Below are 22,424 nucleotides of genomic sequence, written 5' to 3' on the forward strand. Positions count from 1 at the left end.
ACCTTGACTAATCCCTCTAACCTACGCAGCCTTGGACACACTAAAGGGGCAATTTCTTAGCCTGGCCAATCAACGTAACCCTGCACATCTTTGGACTTTTTACATCTAGACTTTCTCTATAGTGTCAGCACTTTTATACAATTAGGCATTTCGTTTCTTCCAAAAGTTTTGTCACAGAACCTCTTGACTGTGAATGCAGAATTTATTGGAAGATTATTCGGAACATAATATAACTGGTAACATTGTTCTGTGCTGTCAGGTGGATGAAATAACAGTTGTCTATTGAGGAACTTTTAGTGTATTCTGTACACATTTTGAATGAAAATCTATGAACTGGTCACAATGTGTTGAATATAATGCCTTCCTTCTGTGAGTCATGACACAACCTGTTTGTACTGGGAATTGGACGAAGCCACTGATTCACCCAGTTGATACTGATTAAGGTGATGAGCTAAAACAAGGTACACTTTGGTGGTATTCACTGGAGATTGGTGGGGTCCAATGGGTGAGGAGGGGGACAGAAAGATCTGGTAACAGGAAAAGAAGTCAGAGCTCTTATAAAGATCTTTGAAAATAATTAGGATAGTGAATGGTTGTAGGGGGATCAGAACAAGGGACCAGAACTTATAACTTAGTCAAAGGTGCATCCAAGATAAATGTCTTAATGGAAGTGTGTGTGTTAATGTGGAACATACTGCTCCAAATGGCAATAGGAGCTGGAAATAAGAGTATTGAGGGACATGGGAGAAAAGTGGTAACTTATTATTTAAAAAGTAGAGCGGCCGAGACTATCAGAATAATGATGTTAGGTTGAATGGTCCACTCTTACTTCTGTATGGTGTTCACAATGGTTTAAAAATGAGTATAGCCTTAAAATGTTAATAGAACATAGAACATTACAGCGCAGAACAGGCCCTTCGGCCCACGATGTTGCGCCGACCAGTTAAAAAACAATGACCCACTAACCTAAACCAATCCCTTTTCGTCCATAAACCTATCCACGGATCTCTTAAACGCCCCCAAACTAGGCGCATTTACAACCGCAGCAGGCAGGGCATTCCAATCCCTCACCACCCTCTGGGTAAAGAACATACCCCTGACATCCGTCCTATAACTACCCCCCCTTAATTTAAAGCCATGCCCCCTCGTGCTAGCTTTCTCCATCCGAGGAAAAAGGCTATCACTGTCCACCCTATCTAAACCTCTAATCATCTTATATGTTTCAATAAGATCCCCTCTTAGCCGCCTTCTTTCCAGCGAAAACAACCCCAAATCCCTCAGTCTCTCCTCATATGACCTCCCCTCCATACCAGGCAACATCCTGGTAAACCTCCTCTGCACCCTCTCCAAAGCTTCCACATCTTTCCTGTAATGTGGGGACCAGAACTGCACACAGTACTCCAAGTGCGGCCGCACCAGAGTTGTGTACAGTTGCAACATGACACTGCGACTCCTAAATTCAATCCCCCTACCAATAAACGCCAAGACACCGTATGCCTTCTTAACAACCCTATCTACTTGATTCCCAACTTTCAGGGATCTATGTACACATACACCTAGATCCCTCTGTTCATCCACACTATTCAAAGTCCTCCCGTTAGCCCTATACTCAACACATCTGTTATTCCTACCAAAGTGAATTACCTCACACTTCTCCGCATTAAACTCCATCCGCCACCTCTCGGCCCAGCTCTGCAACCTGTCCAAGTCTTCCTGCAAACTATGGCACCCTTCCTCACAATCTACCACACCTCCGACTTTGGTGTCATCAGCAAATTTACTAATCCACCCAACTATACCCTCATCCAGATCATTAATAAAAATTACAAACAGCAGTGGCCCCAAAACAGATCCCTGAGGCACACCACTTGTAACCGAACTCCATGACGAATATTTACCATCAACCACCACCCTCTGTCTCCTATCTGCTAGCCAATTCCTGATCCAATTTCCTAGATTACCCTCAATCCCATACATCTGCATTTTCTGCAGAAGCCTACCATGGTGAACCTTATCAAACGCCTTACTAAAATCCATGTATACCACGTCAACTGCCTTACCCCCATCCACCTCTTTGGTCACTTTTTCAAAAAACTCAATAAGGTTAGTAAGGCACGACCTACCCGCTACAAAACCATGCTGACTATCTCCAATCAATTCATTACTCTCCAAATAACTATAAATCCTATCCCTAATAATTTTTTCTAAAACCTTGCCCACAACAGAAGTGAGACTCACCGGTCTATAATTCCCGGGGAAGTCTCTGTTCCCCTTCTTAAACAATGGGACAACATTCGCTAACCTCCAATCTTCCGGTACTATACCAGAGGCCAACGACGACCTGAAGATCAGAGTCAGAGGCTCTGCAATCACTTCTCTTGCCTCCCAGAGAATCCTAGGATAAATCCCATCCGGACCAGGGGACTTATCTATTTTCAATCCCTCAAGAATATCCAGCACATCCTCCTTATCAACTGTAATACTGTCTATTCTACTCCCCTGCAACCCAGTGTCCTCCTCAGCTATATTCTTGTCCCCCTGCGTGAACACCGAAGAGAAATATTCGTTCAATGCCTCTCCAATCTACATAAGAACATAAGAAATAGGAGCAGGAGTAGGCCATCTAGCCCTTCGAGCCTGCCCCGCCATTCAATAATCTCTTCCGGTTCCACACATAACTTCCCTCTGCAGTCTATAACTGGCCCTAATCTTGCCCTAACCAACCTTCTGTTCTTGACATACCTATAGAACGCCTTAGGATTCTCCTTAATCCTATCAGCCAAAGTTAGGTGATCTTAACCTTCACTGCTAACACAGAAGTGAAGAGTATATTCCAAAGTTGCATTTCAAGGCCAAATGACCTGTAAAGACTCTGGCCTGCATCTGCATTTGAATGAGAATTGAATTTGCTGTCTCTATGAGGGCACTGCTCAATTTAAGCAGTAATCATGTACAATAGAGAACAGTCCTGTCTTTTGCATTATCTGACTCACCACCTTGGATCTCTGACAGCAATGTGAAAGCAGTATGAATGTTGAATATTTTAATTTATTCATGGGACATGGGCATGGCTGGTTAGGTCAGCATTTATTGCCCATCTCTGATTGCCTTTGAGAAGGTGGTGATGAGCTGCCTTCTTGAACTGCTGCAGTCCATGTGATACAATGCTGCTAGGGAGTTCCAGAATTTTGATCCAGCAACAGTGAAGGAATGGTGATGTATTCCCAAGTCAGGTGGTGAGTGGCTTGGAGGAGAACTTGCAGGTGCTGGTGTTACCACGTATCTGCTACCCTTGGCCAGTAGCGGTTCTGGGTTTGAAAGGTCCTGTCAGAGGAATCGTGATTTCCAGCATTGTATCTTGTAGATGAGTACACACTGCTGCCACTGTGCATCAGTGGTGGAGTGAGTGAATGTTTGTGGGTGAGTTGACAGTCAAGAGTTCTGCTTTGCCCTGGATGGTGTTGTTGAAGAGGCATTCATCCAAACAAGTGGGGAATATTCCGTCACACTCCCGACTTATGCCTTGTAGATGATGGACAGGCTTTGGGGAGTCAGGAGGTGAGTTCCAGCCACAGGATTCCTAGCCTCTGATCTGCCCTTGTAGCTTTAGCATTTATATGGTTAATCCAGTTCAGTTTCTGGTCAATGGTAACACCCCCCACCTCCCCCCTCACATTCTAGGCGTCCTGTGTACTTGCATGAATTCCTGAGCTGTACTTTGGTTGCACCTGCTTAATGTGACATTCTTAATTTAGCAACATAGAAATAAAAAGAGAAAATGCTGGAAAATCTCAGCAGGTCTGGCAGCAGAAAAGAGCTGATGTTTTATGTCCAATGACCCTTCGTCAAAGCTGGACTCGAAATGTCAGCTCTCTCCTTACAGATGCTGCCAGACCTGTTGAGATTTTCCAGCATTTTCTCTTTTCGTTTCAGATTCCAGCATCCGCAGTAATTTGCTTTTATTTAGAAATAAAATGATGTCAGTTGGGAAATTCAGAAATCTAGAATGGACAATAAGAAAAGCCAAATGAAAGAAGCCAAAGAAAATCGACAGTTTGTGAAAAATATTTTGCTGCTATTATGTTCTTCATCAAGCTTGAGTTGAGGAGGAACTTCTTCACTCAAAGGGTGGTGAATCTCTGGAATTCTCTGCCCGTTGAAGTGGTGGAGGCTGCCTCGCTAAATATTTTTAAGAAGCGGGTTGATGGGTTCTTGATAAGAGAGGGGATTAAGGGTTATGGGGAGAGGGCGGGAATGTGGAACTGAGCCACGACAGATCAGCCATGATCTTATTGAATGGCGGGGCAGGCTTGAAGGGCTAGATGGCCTACTCCTGCTCCTATTTCTTATGTTCTTATGTTCTTAAGCTGACTACACACACTGTAATGACAGATTGGACTTTTACTACGACTGTCGTCCTGGATCTGGCACCCACCGTTTTTACTGGAGCGGGAGGCGGGAGCCCGTTTGTATATGTGCAGTTTATGGAGGCAGCCTGCACGTTTAAAGAGGGAGAAGGCCTTAGCTTACCAAAGTTCTCTGCAGCCCTGGGGAACCCTTTTGGATAGTGTTAGAAAGTTTCACCAACTGGCACAGGAGTTCACACAGTTCAATCACAGGTGTGTGGCTGACATCCAGGGAGCTGGAGGATGGGATCAGTAGCTTTGGAAGGGCAAAGGCTTCTGCCCGTCATGATTCGGGCATCTAGATGGTAAGAAAGAGAGTGTGTCAGAAAAGGGAACAGTGAGCATTCTGCCCAAGTGGGCGGCACGTTGGCACAGTGGTTAGCACTGTTGCCTCACAGCTCAAGGAGCCCAGGTTCAATTCCGCCCTCAGATCCCTGTCTGTGTTGAGTTTGCACGTTCTCTCTGTGTCTGCGTGGGTTTCCTCTGGTTTCCTGCCAAAGATGTGGGGATTACATTGATTGGGCATACTAAATTGATCCTAGTGATGGGGATTATTAGCAGGGTAAATATGTGGGGTTATGGGGATACGGCCAGGGTCCAGTTGTGGTTGGTGCAGACTCGACAGGCTGAATAGCCTCCTTCTGTACTGTCGGGATTCTATGAAAGAAGAGGCAAAATGGGGAAGGTCCCTTTACACATTTGTGCCATTGGGGCAAGTGAGCATGACCAACGTGATGCTAAAGAGAGGGCATCAGGCCAGGAGCTAGAGGGAGCACAGCATGCACCAGGGAGGACGAGGAGTACAACCTGGTTTTACCTGAGGGTAAGGGCTTACTGACTGGAGTCCTATTCAATATGACTGTGAACCAATGCAAAAGAGTGGCTCAGGTTAAGCAAGGAATTGATCACTGATGTGTGTGGCATGGTGACAACACCACAAACCAGTCTGCTGACTCTTATGCCCTGTCGGTGGCCCTCAATGTTACCATGGCTCTGAATTTTTCTGCAGCCATCTCTTTCCAGGCATCAGCAGGAGACCTCTGTGGAATCTAACAGTTGGCCCTGCACAGCTCCACTAAGGCAGTTACTGATGCCCTCTTTGCTTGATTGGGGAACACATTAACTTCCTGAAGGATGTGGCGAATGGGACACAGAGAGCCACAGACTTAGCACTATTAGGATCGCCTCAGGCGCAGGGAGCTATCTATTGCAGCCACGTGGCCACAAGGACACCAAACCATCAACCTGATACCCTTGTGAACAGGAAATGTGTCCAGTCCCTGAAAGTGTAAATGATGTATGGCAGATAATGAGGGAAGTGTAAAGTTGTTCACTTTGGCAGGAAAAATAAAAATACCGAGTATTACTCAAATGGAGAATGACTGCAGAAGTCAAAATCGGACCATCAGGAGACTGAGTCTCTGCTGAGTCTCATTATAGCAACACTCCCACCTCTGCATTCCCCAGCTGGGAGTGAGAATCCAGTCCACAATCTTTAATCTAACAAAAAATAATTTGAAAAATATTCCACCTTGCCTCCAAAATTAGAAATATATTTTCTAATCAGCAGCCAGGCATTCTGCAGGTTTTATTGTGCTATCTGGTATAACACTGATCTGATGTGATTTATTATTGTCACATGTATTGGGATACAGTGAAAAGTATTGTTTCTTGCGTGCTATACCGACAAAGCATGCCGTTCATAGAGAAGGAAATGAGAGAGTGCAGAATGTAATGTTACAGTCATAGCTCGGGTGCAGAGAAAGATCAGCTTAATGCAAGGGAGGTCCATTCAAAAGTCTGACAGCAGCGAGGAAGAAGCTGTTCTTGAATCGGTTGGTTCTCAGACTTTTGTATCTTTTTCCTGATGGAAGAGAGTATGTCGAGCACACTATTTGCAAACACACAAAAGATTTGTCCGCCCCTAAGCCTCAATCACAAAGCTCCATTGCTCCACTGAAGCCTTCTCCAATTCTGTTTCATCTCACCTTATCATAAGAACATAAGAAATAGGAGCAGGAGTAGGCCATATAGCCCTTTGAGCCTGCCCCGCCATTCAATAAGATCGTGGCTGATCTGTCGTGGCTCAGTTCCACATTCCCGCCCTCTCCCCATAACCCTTAATCCCCTCTCTTATCAAAAACTCATCAACCCGCGTCTTAAAAATATTTAGTGAGGTAGCCTCCACCACTTCAACGGGCAGAGAATTCCAGAGATTCACCACCCTTTGAGTGAAGAAGTTCCTCCTCAACTCCGTTCTAAACCGCCTCCCCTTTATCTTGAGGCTGTGCCCCCTAGTCCTACTATCCTTTCTGAGCAGGAAGAGTCTCTCCACCTCTATCCTATCCATCCCATTCATCATCTTATACGTCTCAATGAGATATCAGCATGCCCTTTATTACTTTCTCCCTGATATGTTTATCTAGCTTTCCCTTAAATGCATCTAGCTGTTCGCTTCAACTACTCCTTGAAGTTGTGAGTTCTATATTATAATCACTACCCTGGTAAAGAAGTTTCTCCTGGATTCCTCATGGGGTTTATTAATGACTGTTTTGTGTTCATACCCCTGATTTTGAATTCTCTCCAGTACAGGCTGCTCTGTGTGTCTAGCCTAGCAAATTCTTACACAGTTTCAAAAATCTCTATTGGATCACTTTTCAGTCAGTCCTTCCCCAGCTCATCCAATCTTTCCTGATGTATAGAATCTTTCAGTTCCAGTATTCTCCTGGCAAATCTTTTTTTGTACCTCCTCTATGGCCTCTAAATCCTTTTTAAAATCTGGAAACCAGAACTGTTCACAGCATTCCAAATGTGGTGTATTCAAGCTTTGACATGTCTAACAAAACTTCTCTGTTCTATTCCTCGAGAGATAAATCCTTTTTTATACCCAATCTAAAATATAAATCTTACGTTTTTAATTTGTCAGTGGCACATCCTTCCAATCCTCTCCTCAGTTTAGTAATTCCTGTAAGCTAAGCTTCGCTCCTTCATGTTTGTGGGGAAACTCAGGTTGCAGATAGGTTGGAATAGACATTTTTGTAAAATTCTATTCACCTGTTGTGAACATCACTGGCACCCCAATCTCAACCAAAGGGTTGTGAATGAAGCCGAGTCCATCATGCAAATCAACCTTCCATCCACTGACTCTGTCTACACTTCTCGCTGCCTTGGCAAAGCAGCCAGCATAATTAAGGATCCCACACACCCCGGACATTCTTTCTTCCACCTACTTTCATTGGGAAAAAGATAGAAAAGTCTGAGGTCACGTATCAACCGACTCGAGAATAGCTTCTTCCCTGCTGCTATCAGACTTTTGAATGGACTCATCTTGCGTTAAGTTGATCTTTTTCTACACCCTAGCTATGACAGTACCACTACATTCTGCACTCTCTCCTTTCCTTTTCTGTGAACAATATGCTTTGTCTGTATAGCGCACAAGAAACAATACTTATCATTGTATAATAAATCACACTAAACCTAACTGCCCCAAGAAGATGCATTCTTGAACTACTGTAGTTCATGTTGTGTAGGTACATCCATGATGCTGCTTAGAATTGAGTTCCAGGACTCTTAACCAACAACAGTAAAGGAACAGCAGGATCATTCCAAATCAGGATGATATGTGGCTTGCAGGTGCTGGTGTTCCTGTGTGCTGCTGCCTTGTTCTTCTAGGTGGTGAGGGTCTTGGATTTGGAAGGACATATGATAAGTTGCCCCCTCCCCCTGCAAGAATGTTCAATAGTGATAATGCCATTGTATGTCAGTGGGAGATGAGCGGATTCTTTCCTGTTGAAGATGGGAATTGCCTGGCCATTATGTGGCATGAATGTTACTTGCCACTTATCAGTCCAAGACTGAATATTGTCCAAATCTTGCTGCATGTAGACATCGACTGCTTCGGTATCTGAGGAATTGTGAAATGTGCAGTCGTCAGCAAGTATCCCCATTTCTAACCTTACTATGGGAGGAAGGTCATTGATTAGGCAGCTAAAGATGGTTGGTATAGGACATACCCTGAGGAACCCCTGCAGCAATGTACTGGGATTGAGATGATTGACTTCCAACTATCACAACCATCTTCCTTTGTGCCAGATAGGAGTCCAACCTAGTGGAGAGTTGGTTCCCATTAACTTCATTTTTCTGGAGCTTGCTGATACCACATTCAGTTAGTTGCTGTCTTGATATCAAAGGCAGTAATCACTCTCACCTCACCAGTAATTTCTTCAGCCTGCAACCATTTAAGATTATGAGTGACTATTGGACATCCCTCAGCGTTCTCTTTTCTGGAAAAAAAAGCCTGTCCATCCTCAGGTTTGCATTGAATGGATGAATACTTATGAGGTGAACACCCAGGTCTGAGCTCCCTATCACCAATGGATCTGTCCCATTCCACTCCGATCTCCTCAAACTCTGAGACCTGAGAAATGGCTGCTTCTCACAGCCCCATCTTCTTGCACTCCGGCTGTGTCTGATCTTTACCTGTTCAAACACAGCCGCATGCTGCAGAGGAGTTGCATGGATTGAAATGGTGGAAATTGGTTCATTTATCAAGCCTCCCCATATCAGAGAGCCCACTTTAGTGCCAGGTCATCACAGGTGTGATTTGGCCCCCCCCACTCTTCCACCATCCCCACCCATGCAGTTCCATGCCTGCTGAGGGAGAAGGATGCACAGTGCTCGCTCCATGGCAACATGGATGCATTGAAGTGGGATGTGTGCACCGACATGCCTTTGCCATTGGGCCTTGGACAATCTCATCTTTGTGGTTTATGCAGCAGTTCTCCCATCAGGTGGGCACAGTACATTCCTGGGCACCTCAACATTATCCATGAGGATGTACAGGCAGGCATCATTAAATTTCTGGCAGATAATCTTGCAAATACCTTTTTGTTTTTGGTCTGACGTTGAGGATGTCTGGGCGCTTTTTAAATATGGTTCCTGGGTATGACGACAGGAAGACCCAGGTGCATTATTAATTACATCAGGGCTAAAAGAAATGACGTGGTGTTCAGTCAGTGTCCACATAAGAAACATTCCCCATTCCCACCTCCATCATGGGACTTACTCCCGGATCGAAGAGCTCTGCCTTTGGATATTGATGATTAGAAGCAGAGAGAGCTTTGAAAAATGTTTTTTTGTATCAGTAACGTAGGATGCAATAGAGGTTTTCAGAATTAGAAATGGTTTGGATGGAGTAAATGAGGAGTTTCCACTGACAGGAGGCTCAGTGACAGTGGAGCCGGAGTTAAACTATTGGCAAAATAAGTAGGGGAGATAAGTTGTTATGATTTGAAATGCATTGCCAGAAAGGGTGGTGGAAGAAAGGGAATTGGATAAATACTTGACAAGGAAATCTTTGCTTGAACTTTAAGGAAAACAGCAGGGGAGTGGAATTAATTGGATAGCTCTTTCAAATAGGAGGCACTGGCATAATGGGGTGAATGTGCTGTAGTATTCTGTAATGAAATACATTATGAACCAAAACCAAGAAAGAAAAACACTAAGGATTTGTTCAACGTGATGCTTCTGTTAAGAAAGATGAGTGGTTTGAATTTGTGTCGGCCCCACTGCCGTTTTGAGTAACTTCAGAATATTTTTAGCTCTGCAGAATACAACCAAGCTACTGTCTATATTAATACACCACAGTTTACTGAAGTAATCCCTTTCTGTGTTACACTCAAGATCTGTCCATATTAACACCGAGCACTTTGCTGGTGTAATCCCTTCCTTTGTCACTCTTGAGATATTGTCTTTATTAACATAAAGCTGTTTATTGGTGTAATCTTTTTCAGGGTTGCCCTCTCGAGAGATGCTGTCTGCATCAACATTAAGCTGTTTCCTGGTGAATTCCCTTTCTGGGTTACCCCCTCGAGAGATGTTGTCTGTAATAACACAGTGCTGTTTATTGGTGTAATTCCTTTCTGGGTTACTCTAAAGATACTATCTGTGTCATCACAGAATGGTTACAGCACAGGAAGCCATTTGGCCCATTGTGTCTGTGCCAGCTCTCTGTCGTCCATCTTATTCATTGTCTTGCAAATTTTTATCTTCAGATAATTATCCAATTCCCTTTTGAAATCCACAATTGAATCTGCCTCTACCACACTTTCAGGCAGTAGTTTTGGATACTGACCACTCACTGCAGAAGAAAGATTTTCTTCATGTCTACTCTTTTGCCAATCACCTTTAACTGGGCAGCATGGTGGCACAGTGGTTAGCACTGCTGCCTCACAGCGCCAGTGATCCGGTTTCAGTTCCCAGCTTGAGTCACTGTCTGCGTGAAGTTTGCATGTTCTCTTTGTGTCTGCATGGATTTCCTTCTGGTGCTCCAGTTTCTGCCCACAGTCCAAAGATGTGTGGGTTAGGTTGATTGGTCATGCTAAATTGCTCCTTAGTGTCAGAGGGTTAGTAGGCTAAATAGGTAGGGTTATGGGGATAGGGCCTGGATGGATTTGTGGTTGGCGCAGACTTGATGGGCCGAATGGCTTCCTTCTGCACTGTAAGGATTCTGTGATTCTAATTCGATGTCTTCTGGCTCTTGAGCCTTCTGCCAATTTGATCAGCTTCTCCGTCTGTACTTTGCCCAGCTGTCTCATGATTTTGAACACCTTTATCAATTATAAGACGAGCAGTCTCAACCTCTTCCATCCATGTATCTGAACATAAGAACATAAGAAATAGGAGCAGGAGTAGGCCATCTAGCCCTTCGAGCCTGCCCCGCCATTCAATAAGATCATGGCTGATCTGAAGTGGATCAGTTCCACTTTCCCGCTTTCTCCCCATAACCCTTAATTCCCTTGCCTACCAAAAACCTGTCTACCCGTGTCTTAAATATATTTAGCAAGGTAGCCTCCATCTCTTCAACGGGCAGAAAATTCCAGAGATTCACCACCCTTTGAGTGAAGAAGTTCCTCCTCAACTCTGTTCTAAACTGCCCCCCCCTTATCTTGAGGCTGTGCCCTCTAGTCCTGCTGTCCTACCTCTACCCTATCCATCCCCTTCATTATCTTATACGTCTCTATAAGATCCCCCCTCACCCTTCTAAACTCCAACGAGTCCCTTGTTCCTGGAACCATTCTCATGGATCCCCAATGGATTCAATCCAAAGCCTTCATTACCATCCTAAAATGTGGTGCCCTACATTGGGCACAATAGTCTAGTTGAGACCGAAACAGTATTTTATAAAGGTTCACCATAACATCCTTGCTTTTGTACTCTCTGCCTTGATTTTAAAAAGGTCAGGATTCCAAATGCTTTGCTGCTTTCTCAGTCTGCCCTGCCATTTTGAACCATTTGTGCAGCTATACCCCCAAGTATATGTGCAACCCCTTTATAGATTTGTATCCTTTCCTTGACAGTATCTTCTCTCAATCTTCTTCCCTGTTAGTCCATGTCCTCCTGAAGTCTGTCGCTCTCTTCCTCACAGTACTTCCAAGTTTTGTGTTATCTGCAAAGCTTAATATTTTGCGTTGTACATCCCAGCAAAAAAGATCAAATAAAAATTGGTCCTAATACCAACCCTTGGAAAACTGTATCTTCCGCCAGTCCACAATTCACCATTGCTGTCTGTTTTTGTCATTCAACCAACTTCATATCTGTTTACCATTGTTACTTCATACACTTTGACTTCACTGACAAGCCTGTTATGTGGCACTTTATCAAAGGTCTTTTAATATCCATCCGCACCACATCAACAGAATTGCCCCCATCAAACCACGTCATCAAATGAAGTGACATGATTTTCTTTTTACAAATCCATGCTGGTTTTCGTTCATCAACCCCTAGTTATCCAAGGGGTAGTTTTGTTGATTTAATCCCAGGTTATTATTTCTAAAAGCTTTGCCATGAATGAAATTAATGGGTTGTGTGTTTATCCTTATACCCTTCTTTGAACGAGAATTTAACATCTACTGTTCTCCAGTCATCTGATACCATCCTGTATCTAAGAGGATTAGAAGATTATAGCCAATGTCACTGCAATTTCTACCCCTACTTCTATCAGTATTGCCAGATGCACCTGATCTCTCCCTGGCAATTTACGAACTTTAAGTAGTTTTTCTAATATATTCCTTTTATCAAGTCTGAGTCCAAACAGTGTCTCAACTCTCTCTGATATCTTTTGCTACATCTTTGGTAGCACCTTCCTTGGTAAAGACAAGTGCAAATTATCTCTGTGGTACCTCAGTTATGCCCTCTGCCTCCATGTATAAGTTTGCCTTTCCAGTCACCACTGGGCTGTGTGTCAGACATAGTGCCTTCTGCAGGAGTCAACTGCATGTAACTTCATCATTGGATGGATAACTGCACATGGTATTTGACCCTCACCCAGCTGTCACATGGTTCCACAAGATTTTGTGGCCAAGTGTTTCTTAGATGCACACCTTACTAATCCTTCATACATATCCTGTTATGTTCTGAAATGCACTCCTTTAGCATTCACCCACACACTACAGTGTATTGCAAGCACATTAAAAAGAAGACATACAGGAACACTGCTTACCTTCATAAAGTTTATTCATTAGTGTCACAAGCAGGCTTACATTAACACTGCAGTGAAGTTACTATGAAAACACCCTAGTCACCACACTCCAGCACCTGTTTGGGTACACTGAGGGAGAATTTAGCATGGCCAATTCACCTAACCAGCAAGTCTTTTGGACTGTGGGAGGAAACCAGAACACCAGGAGACATAGACACAGAGGTTCTGCGCAGAGAGTGACTCAAGCCGGGAATCGAACCCAGATCCCTGGTGCAGAGAGGCAGTGATATAAGAATATAAGAACATAAGAAATAGGAGCAGGAGTAGGCCATCTAGCCCCTCGAGCCTGCCCCGCCATTCAATAAGATCATGGCTGATCTGTCGTGGCTCAGTTCCACATTCCCGCCCTCTCCCCATAACCCTTAATCCCCTTGCCTATCAAAAACCTATCAACCCACGTCTTAAAAATATTGAGCGAGGCAGCCTCCACCACTTCAACGGGCAGAGAATTCCAGAGATTCACCACCCTTTGAGCGAAGAAGTCCCCCCCCCCCCCATCTTGAGGCTGTGCCCTCTAGTCCTACTGTCCTTTCTGAGCGGGAAGAGCCTCTCCACCTCTATCCTATCCATCCTATTCAACATCTTATACGTCTCAATGAGATCTCCCCTCATTCTTCTAAACTCTAACGAGTACAAGCCTAGTTTATTCAGCCTCTCCTCATAGTTCAACCCCTTCAACTCCGGAATCAGCCTAGTAAACCTCCTCTGCACTCCCTCCAAGGCCAAAATATCCTTGCGTAAGTGCGGCGACCAAAACTGCACACAATACTCCAGCTGCGGCCTCACCAATGCCCTATACAGCTGCAGCAAGACCTCCCTACTTTTATATTCAATCCCCCTCGCTATGAAGGCCAGCACCCCATTTGCCTTCCTGACCACCTGCTGCACCTGCAGGCTGGGTTTTTACGACTCATGCACAAGGACCCCGAGGTCCCTCTGCACCGTCGCATGCTGCAGTTTTTCACCACGTAAGTAATAGTCCTTCCTACCATTATTCGTACCAAAGTGGACAACCTCACATTTTCCAACATTAAATTCCATTTGCCAGTTCCTGGCCCATTCGCCCAGCCTATCTAGATCCTTCTGCAGACTCTCCACACCCTCCGCACAATTTGCCGTTCCACCAATCTTGGTGTCATCAGCAAATTTCGACACCATACACTCGGTTCCCTCCTCCAGATCATCTGTATAAATGGTAAATAGCTGAGGCCCCAGCACCGACCCCTGGGGCACTCCACTAGTCACCAACTGCCAATCCGAATAGCACCCATTGACCCCCACTCTCTGCCTCCTATTTGACAGCCAATCCTCTATCCACGCTAACACCCTACCCCCAACTCCATGCCCCTAACCTTCCGTAATAACCTCTTGTGAGGCACCTTGTCAAACGCCTTCTGAAAATCAAGAAACACCACATCCACCAGCTCTTCTCTATCCACTGCCCTAGACACATCCTCATAGAACTCCAATAAATTCATCAGACACGACTTCCCCTTAACGAAACCGTGCTGCGTCTGCTCTACCAAACAATTCTCCTCAAGATGCCTCGCTATTTTCTCCTTGATCACGGATTCTAACATTTTTCCTACAACAGACATTAAACTAACCGGCCTATAATTCCCCGCCTTTTGCCTGCCACCCTTCTTCAACAACGGCGTAACATTAGCCGTTTTCCAATCTTCCGGCACTTCCCCGGAATCCAGCAACGTTTGGAAAATAATCACCAAGGCATCCAGTATCACCTCCGCCATTTCCTTCAGAACCCTTGGATGCATTCCATCTGGCCCTGGGGACTTGTCCACAATCAGTCCCTCCAGTCTGTCGAGCACCGCCTCTCTAGTAACAATAGTGATGCTAACCACTGGGCCACTGTGCCACCCAAGAGGACTTACTTATCCATCTGGCAACCAGCTCAACCAGAAAATTACCGTGAGGAACAAGGATTGATATTCTTCTGCAAATGATCGCCTATGAGTGGTGAAAGGAAATAGTTTGATAGTGACCCGAGCCAGGAATCTATGACGCTGTGTGGCAGGAGCCCATGGCGCTGAGAGGCAGCAGTGCTAACTGTTGTGCCACCCATTGGATTAGCCACCAAACAGCAAAGAATACAAGTAGAAAAGCACAAAAGACAAACTTGAAAAACTGGGCAGTTCCACTAAAATCAGGCGGTTTTATCCTTGCACAGTGGAAAGCCAGTCTAGTCGGGCTCTACAGCCAGATTAGAAAGCAGAACAGATGACGCTATAGATGCAAGAGACAGCCAGCTTCGATAACCAAGAGAAACCTATGATGGATGTCTATATTCCTTTGGAAGATTTCTGGATTCTTTCTTATGCTAGTCTCTTATACTTTCTATTTGCTGGTATTTCTTTTTTCACTTCTGAACTTTTTATGTTCATCTGCTTCTCACAATATTAACGATCTGAGATCTGTCAAATGCAATTTTTTTTGCTGCATCTTAGATCTCTGTTTCTTTTGTTGTCCAGGGAGCTCTGCATTTGTTAGTGTTAACCCTCATCCTCATGGGAATGTACCTTGAGTGATCCAGAGTCTTGTCTGATAAAAATCTGCCCATTGTTCAATGTCAGTTTTGAATTTTTGATTGTATAGCGGTTTACTGGTGTAATCATTTTCTGTGTTAGTCTCGCATGATACCATCCATATTAACACAGAGCTGTAGATCACTTTCTAAGTTACACTTAAGGTAGTGTTTGCATTAACACAGAGCTGTTTGCTGGTGTAATCCCTTCCTGTATTACACTCAAGATACTGTCTATTAACATAAAAGCCTTTTGCTGCTGTAATCCTTTTCTGTATTACACTCGAGACTGCCTGTATTAACACAGAGCTGTTTGCTGGTGTAATCCCTTTCTGTGTTATCGAATGATACTGTCCATATGAAAACAGATATTTAGCGTTGTAATCCTTTTCTCGGTTACACTTCACCTTCTGTCCATGTTAAAACAGATGTTTACTGGTGTATTTCCTTCCTATGTTGTACTTGAGTTTTTGGACTGTCTTTCCAAGATGCAGCATTTGGTTCAGCGTCAGTAGATCGTCATATGCAATGATTCACAAACAAGTTTTGTTTGTACTCTTGTACTCTGTTTGTAGTCAGTTAATAGATCACTGGGAAATTCATCTCTGTTTCAATTCGTATTAGGTTTATTGTATTGAGTTTAGGGAGAGTTCTGTATGTTCTATGTAAATTGGCCATCTCTGTTCCAGGGCAAATCATCTTCGAGTTTAGGGAGAACTTAAGAAGAAGAGGAGGGGCACTTGATCCATTGTGCCTGCATTGACTCTTTGTTAGATCAATTTTAAACTAGGTTAAGTTATTTATTAAAGTCACAAGTAGGCTTGCATTAACACTGCAATGAAATTACTTTGAAAATCCCCTAGTCGTCACACTCCGGCGCCTGTTCAGGTACATTGGCCATGCTAAATTCTCCCTCAGTGTACCTAACCAACGCGTCGTTGGAGTGTGGGAGGAAACTGGAGCACCTGGAGGAAGCCCATGCAGACACAGGGAGAACGTGCAGACTCCACACAGACAATGACCCAAGCCAGGAATTGAACCCAGGTCCCTGGCACATTGAAGCAGCAGTGCTAACTACGGAGCCATTGTGCTGCCCAACTCATCCCACTGCCCCATCTTTTGTCCAGAACTCTCTATGCCCAGCTGCTTTGTGTACTTACCTGTCCTTCCTTCCAAAGATGCTGTCTCCCCACATTTGGATAAACATTCTGTGCTCTATCAGCTCACAGTAGAGAAATGTCTCTGAATCACCCTTCTGGCTCTCAGAGCTTGTAACAAAATCAGAGTCCATAACTAAAGATAGGTAAGAACTCAAGTTGTGCAACAAGGGGACATCTCTTTAGAAACATAGGATCCCAATGCCCATCGAGCCTACACTGACAGCAATCCACCCAGGCCCTAAACCCTTAAAACACCATGTTTACCCTGATAATCCCCCGAGAATAAGGGCCAACTTGGCATGGCCAATTAATCTAACTTGGACATCTTTGGACTGTGGGAGGAAACTGGAGCACCCAGAGGAAACCCACACAGACACGGGGAGAACGTGCAGAGTCTGCGCATACAGTGACCCAAGCAGGGAATCGAACTCTGGTCCCTGGCATTGTGAAGTAGCAGTACTAACCACTGTGCCACCATACTAAATACCAAATTTAGCAAATGATTAGATTGTAGACTACATGTCACAGGAAGTAGTTGAGGCAAATAGCTTGGATGCTTTTAAATGGAAACAAGTTGAAACAAAAAGGAAATAGAAAGATCTGTTGAGCCTGAATAATAGATGGAATGGGAGCAGACGGGAGTGGAGGATAACCACCAACACAGATCATTTGGGTCAATAGTCTTTTTACGTTCTGTATGTTCTATGTAAATTGGCCATCTCTGTTCCAGGGCAAATAATCTTCGTATTCACGTCTGTTTCCCTATCTCTTTACCTTCTCGTTAACTGTCTTCTTTGAACTGTCAACAGCTTTTGAGATTGTGGTACTGTGTAGCCCATGAATTTACAGAGTGAATTCTCAAAGTACTTTCAAGCAAGAAGCAATCTCAAACCCAACAGGTGACAGGTGCCAAAAATATAAAATCAGTAGAATGGAATCAAACCAAAAATATTCATAAAGAGCAATTCCTGCAGAATGGTGAGCTTTCTTCTGATTCCGAGGCAGGATATGTTGAAGGAGTGATCTGGAAATGAACTTGGATATTGTTGCATCCTATATAATTATTCATAAGAGAAGCCTTGAGAGTGACTTACATTTTTCCACTTTGTAACTCATAGTTTGTGTTCTCTGGTATAGTCGCAGTATTTTGGGAAAGGATTAAGGTTGACAAAGAAATTGATAATCTGCAATGTTACCTGTGGCTCAGTTAGTAGCAATCGTATCTCTCTGTCAGCTAGCTGTTGGTGCAAGACCCAGTCCTGAACTCAAGCATAAACCCCAGATTGATATTCTAGTTCAGTACTGAGGGAGCCTTCCACTGTAAGGGGAAACAAATCTTGGACCCAAACCCCAAGAGATATTATGAAGCCTGATTAGACCCCAACAATTTTTCTGTTTTGATATAAATATGAGGTTAGGATGATTCGCTCCAGGAGTAATTCTGTTGACAAATTAAGGATCTTTTATCAAAACAAGCTTTATTCATAACAGTTTAAACATAACGCAAACAAAATGAAGCAGCTTTTAACAGTTGGACAACAGTTAAAAACTGAAAGGAAACAAGTCTAATCTATGACTATTTCAGTTCCAAATAAGCAACAGTCCTCTTAGACTCAATGCCACTTTAAGTACAGTAAGAAATCTCACAACATTAAGTTAAAGTCCAGCAGGTTTATTTGGAATCATGAACTTTCAGAGCACTGCTCCTTCATCTGGTGAGTGGCAAACTGGGTTCACAAAAACGGCATATGTAGGCAAAGACACAATTGCAAGATAATGATTGGAATGTGAGTCTTTACAGATAGAGACATTGCAAGTGGAAAGAGGGATCATCACAGGTTAAAGAGGTGTGAATTGTCTCAAGCCAGGGCAGTTAGTAGGATTTTGAAGCCCAGGCCAAATGGTGCGGGTTACAGACAGTGTGACATGAACCCAAGATCTCGGTTGAGGCCGTCTTCATGCGTGCAGAGCTTGGCTATCAGTTTCTGCTCGGTGATTCTGCGTTGTTGTGTGTCTTGAAGGCAGCTTTGGAGAGCGCTTACCCAAAGATCGGATACATACAAAGATCGGCTAAATACAGTCAGCAAACTCAGGCATACTTGCTATAAATTGGGTTAACACCCTTAAACTTTGAGTGGTTTTGATTTCCAGAGCAGCTTGCAGACTTGTGTCTTTAAACAACCCCAGCCAGAAACTGAAAAACTGTTTCTCTGCTACAACCCTAGCTCCTCCCATTAACCATATTATCACATGGCCTTGCATACCTAAACACACCTTCCATTCCTTTAATCAGAAAAAGGAGACCTTTTCATTTAGAAATAAAAAGCAATTAACTCTCTTCTAAATAAACACTACATGATTAAAATGAGTAACTACCCTGCTTTCGCTGCATCTAAGATGCATATTTGCCAGACTATTCTGACTATCTGTAGGGAAAAAGTGAGTTTTTAAAACAGTCCCCTTGAACATCAGAAACATTAATAGCACAGTATTATCACACCTTTCGTTAGGTGCATTGGCCATGTTAAATTCTCCCTCAGTGTACCTGAACAAGGTCCAGAGTGTGGCGACTGGGGGATTTTTCATGGTAACTTCATTGCATTGTTAATGTTAGCCAACTTGTGACATTAATAAATAAACTTTAAAAACTTTAAACTTTAATAAACTTTTAAAATGAGATGTCAAACCAAAGTCTCGTCTTCTCATTTATCTCTCTCCCAACATCACTAAGACAGCTTCTCTGGTTGGTGTGATCTTAATCTATGTAAGTAGTGTTTCCTGGTTACAAAAGTAACTATAATACTTAAGTGGCTGTAAAACACTTTGGAATGTTCTGAGGTTGTAAAAGATGCTATAGAAATGCAAGTTTATTTCAGTGATTATACACCAGATGGCAGTTATAATTGATTAAAGAGTTAAATAGTTGGTTGTCCCTTTGATGTAGGGTAAATAAAAGCCTCCTTTCAGATGGATGGTGAGGAGCTACACATAAAGGTTTCTGTACTTAATTGAGAAACATTACTTAATGTTTGTTTTTCAGATACTTATGTGGTTTCGAGGACTATTGCAAGTCTGCGAACATTCAGTTTCCCACCACACTGCAAGGAAACGTTAAAATAGAAAAACAGAAGAAAGAATGCGAAAAAGTTCATGACAACCTTGATCATAAAGTGGAAAAAGAGAAAGTTCAAAACACTAAGCCAGTAACAGTTGAAGCTGAGAATGAAACTGAGGATGAAAGCAAAAACATTCATCATGATGATGAACTAAAGGATCAGGAAGCAAGATCCCTGAAGGTAAGTATATATGTGGGTGTGATTTGGAATTGCCTCAGGACATTGAAATAGAAAGAATACCCTTAAAACACCGAAGGTGTTCAAAGGTGATGGTGGCAATTCTCACCTTCAAACCTCCAGCAGGTCAAATAGTTTTTATTCAGTTATGTCAGCCTCAGTTTGTTAAACTGCTGAAAGTGTTAAGAAGTGAAAAAGGAGGTTATGATGTTGACCGCAGTTTAACTGAAATCCCTTGTATTAAACCCCAGATACAGAATCATCTCCTCGACTTGAAAAGGCTGGGATTGTGTTGCTCAGAGCAACGAATATTTATGAGACATTTGATAGAGGGTTTTCCCAGAGTAAATAAGGAGAAATTGTTTCCGTGACTGGAGGGTTGGTAACCAGAGAACACAGATTTCACTAAAAGAGGAGGTAGGGCATTGAGAATCTTTCTCATGCAACAAGTTATTAGAATCTGGAATGTGTGGCCTGAAATGGTGGTGGAGACCGATTAATTGATAACTTTACAAAAGGGAATTGGATAACTACATGAAGCAGAAGAAACTGCAGGGCTGTGGGGATAGAGAGGGGAGTCTGATTCACTCAATAGTTGTTTACAAAGTCAACTGCTCCAAATGGCTCCTTCTGTTTTGTATCATCAGTTAATCTTATGATTGTCAATTTGAACATTAGAAATGGGAGCAGGATTGAAAATATGAACCTTTAAGCCTGCTCCGCCATTCAGTACAAACGTGGCTGATCTGCAGCCTTTACTCCACTTTTAGGGTGGTGTGGTTAGCACTGCTGCCTCAGCAGCAGGGACCCGGGTTCGATTCCCGGCTTGATCACTGTCAACATGGAGTTTGCATGTTCCCCCCCATGTCAGCATGGGTTTCCTCTGGATGTTCAGGTTCCTCCCACAGTCTGAAAGGTGGGCTAGTTAGATGGATTGGCCATGCTAAATTCTCCCTCAGTGTACCTGAACAGGTGGTGGAGTTTGTCAACTCGGGGAATTTCACAATAATGTCATTGCAGTGTTAATGTAAGCCTACTTGTGACTATTTAAAAAACTTTCCCACCTGCCCTCCATATTCCGAAAGAGACCAAAAATCTGTCTATCCCTGCCTTAAACATATTCAATGATGGAGCATTCACAACCCTCTGGGATAGAGAAATCTGAAGATTAATTTGAGTGAAGAAATTTCTCCTCCTCTCAGTCCTAAATGATCAGCACCTCATCCTGAGACTAACCTAACCCAGTCATTAACCTATCTATGTCCATACCTACATTGGAAGTCCAGTCTCTCATCCATTCTGAAGGACCCCGTTTTTTCAAGTTATGGTGGTAGACATGAGCAAGATGGGCCCTTCTGGATGAGTATATGGGGTTTAATGGGATTGGGGGTTATAGATAGGTCTATAGATTGGTAGGTGTTGATGTGATCGGCGCAACTCGTGGGCTGAAGGGCCTGTTTGTGCTGTAGTGTTCTATGTTCTATGTTCTCTTCCAAAGATGGCAATGAAGTTGGGCACATGGTAAGGTCGGCCGTTTAAAAGACCTTCCAACGTTTACTCGGACTTCAACCTAATTCTGTTCATGCTTGGTAGGCCCTGTGACCCTCACCTTCTCCACACATCACCACCACCCCCTCCACATACCTGCTGTGCCATCCCCCCATGCATCCTCTATGCCCGCTTACCTATTAGTTAAACAAGTAATTGTTTCTAGAAGCTTCCCTGCCATCAAAGTTAAAAGGAATGTTCTGAAAGTGCTAAAATTATCCTTTTTTGAATAAGGCCATAAAGCTTGCAATTCTCCATTTCCCTGGCGCCTCCCCTGAGCCTAGGAAAGACTGAAAGATGATTGTCAGTGCCCCTGTAATTTCCATTCTCATTTCCTTTAATATCCTTGGATGCATCTCACCTAGTCCTTGTGCCTTGTCAACCTTTAATTACTGAGAGTCTATTCAGCACTTTCTCCTTATCAATTTTAAACCCTTTTAGAGACAGAGTCTTCTTCTCAATCACCATGGCCTGGTTAGCACCTGCTTCCTTGTAAAAAAAACAGATGCAAAGTATTCATTTAATGCCTCAGCAGTGCCCCCTACTTGACTGTGTAAATCCCCTTTTTGGTCCCCAATTGATCCTACTCTTCCTTTTACTATTGCCAATAGAAGACTTTGGGATTCCCCTTTAAGTTGGTTGCTGGTCTTTTCTCATATTCCCTCTTTGCTTCTCTTATTTGCTTCTTTGACTACCGTTTGAACCTTCTGTATTCAACTTGATTGTCAATTGTATTTTCTACCTGATACCTGTCACAAGCACATTTTTTTTCTTCTTTTTCCACTGGGGGACCTCTGACTTTGTTTTCCTTACCTTTCTCTTTTGAGGGAAGGTACCCTGAAGTGGCCCAAACCATTTCTTCTTCATAGGTAGCCTGTTGTCCAGCTACAGTTTTTGCCGCCAACCCTTGCTTCCAGTCGAACTAGCCCAGCTCCA

General features: G+C 43.5%; 1 protein-coding gene across 3 annotated transcripts in view; it reads left to right on the plus strand.

Moving 5' to 3' along the window:
• Window positions 1–22,424, plus strand: part of arid4b (AT-rich interaction domain 4B) — a 196,279-nt gene that overhangs the window by 117,883 nt on the left and 55,972 nt on the right. For all 3 annotated transcript variants that reach the window (XM_080191891.1, XM_080191893.1, XM_080191892.1), the window contains one exon: window positions 19,688–19,943. In XM_080191891.1, the coding sequence (XP_080048017.1) occupies window positions 19,688–19,943 (256 nt within the window). The remainder of the gene's footprint in view (window positions 1–19,687; window positions 19,944–22,424) is intronic.

Source organism: Carcharhinus amblyrhynchos, chromosome 7, assembly GCF_965287045.1.
Source record: "Carcharhinus amblyrhynchos chromosome 7, sCarAmb.v2.hapA, whole genome shotgun sequence".
Classification (NCBI taxonomy): Eukaryota; Metazoa; Chordata; class Chondrichthyes; order Carcharhiniformes; family Carcharhinidae; genus Carcharhinus; species Carcharhinus amblyrhynchos.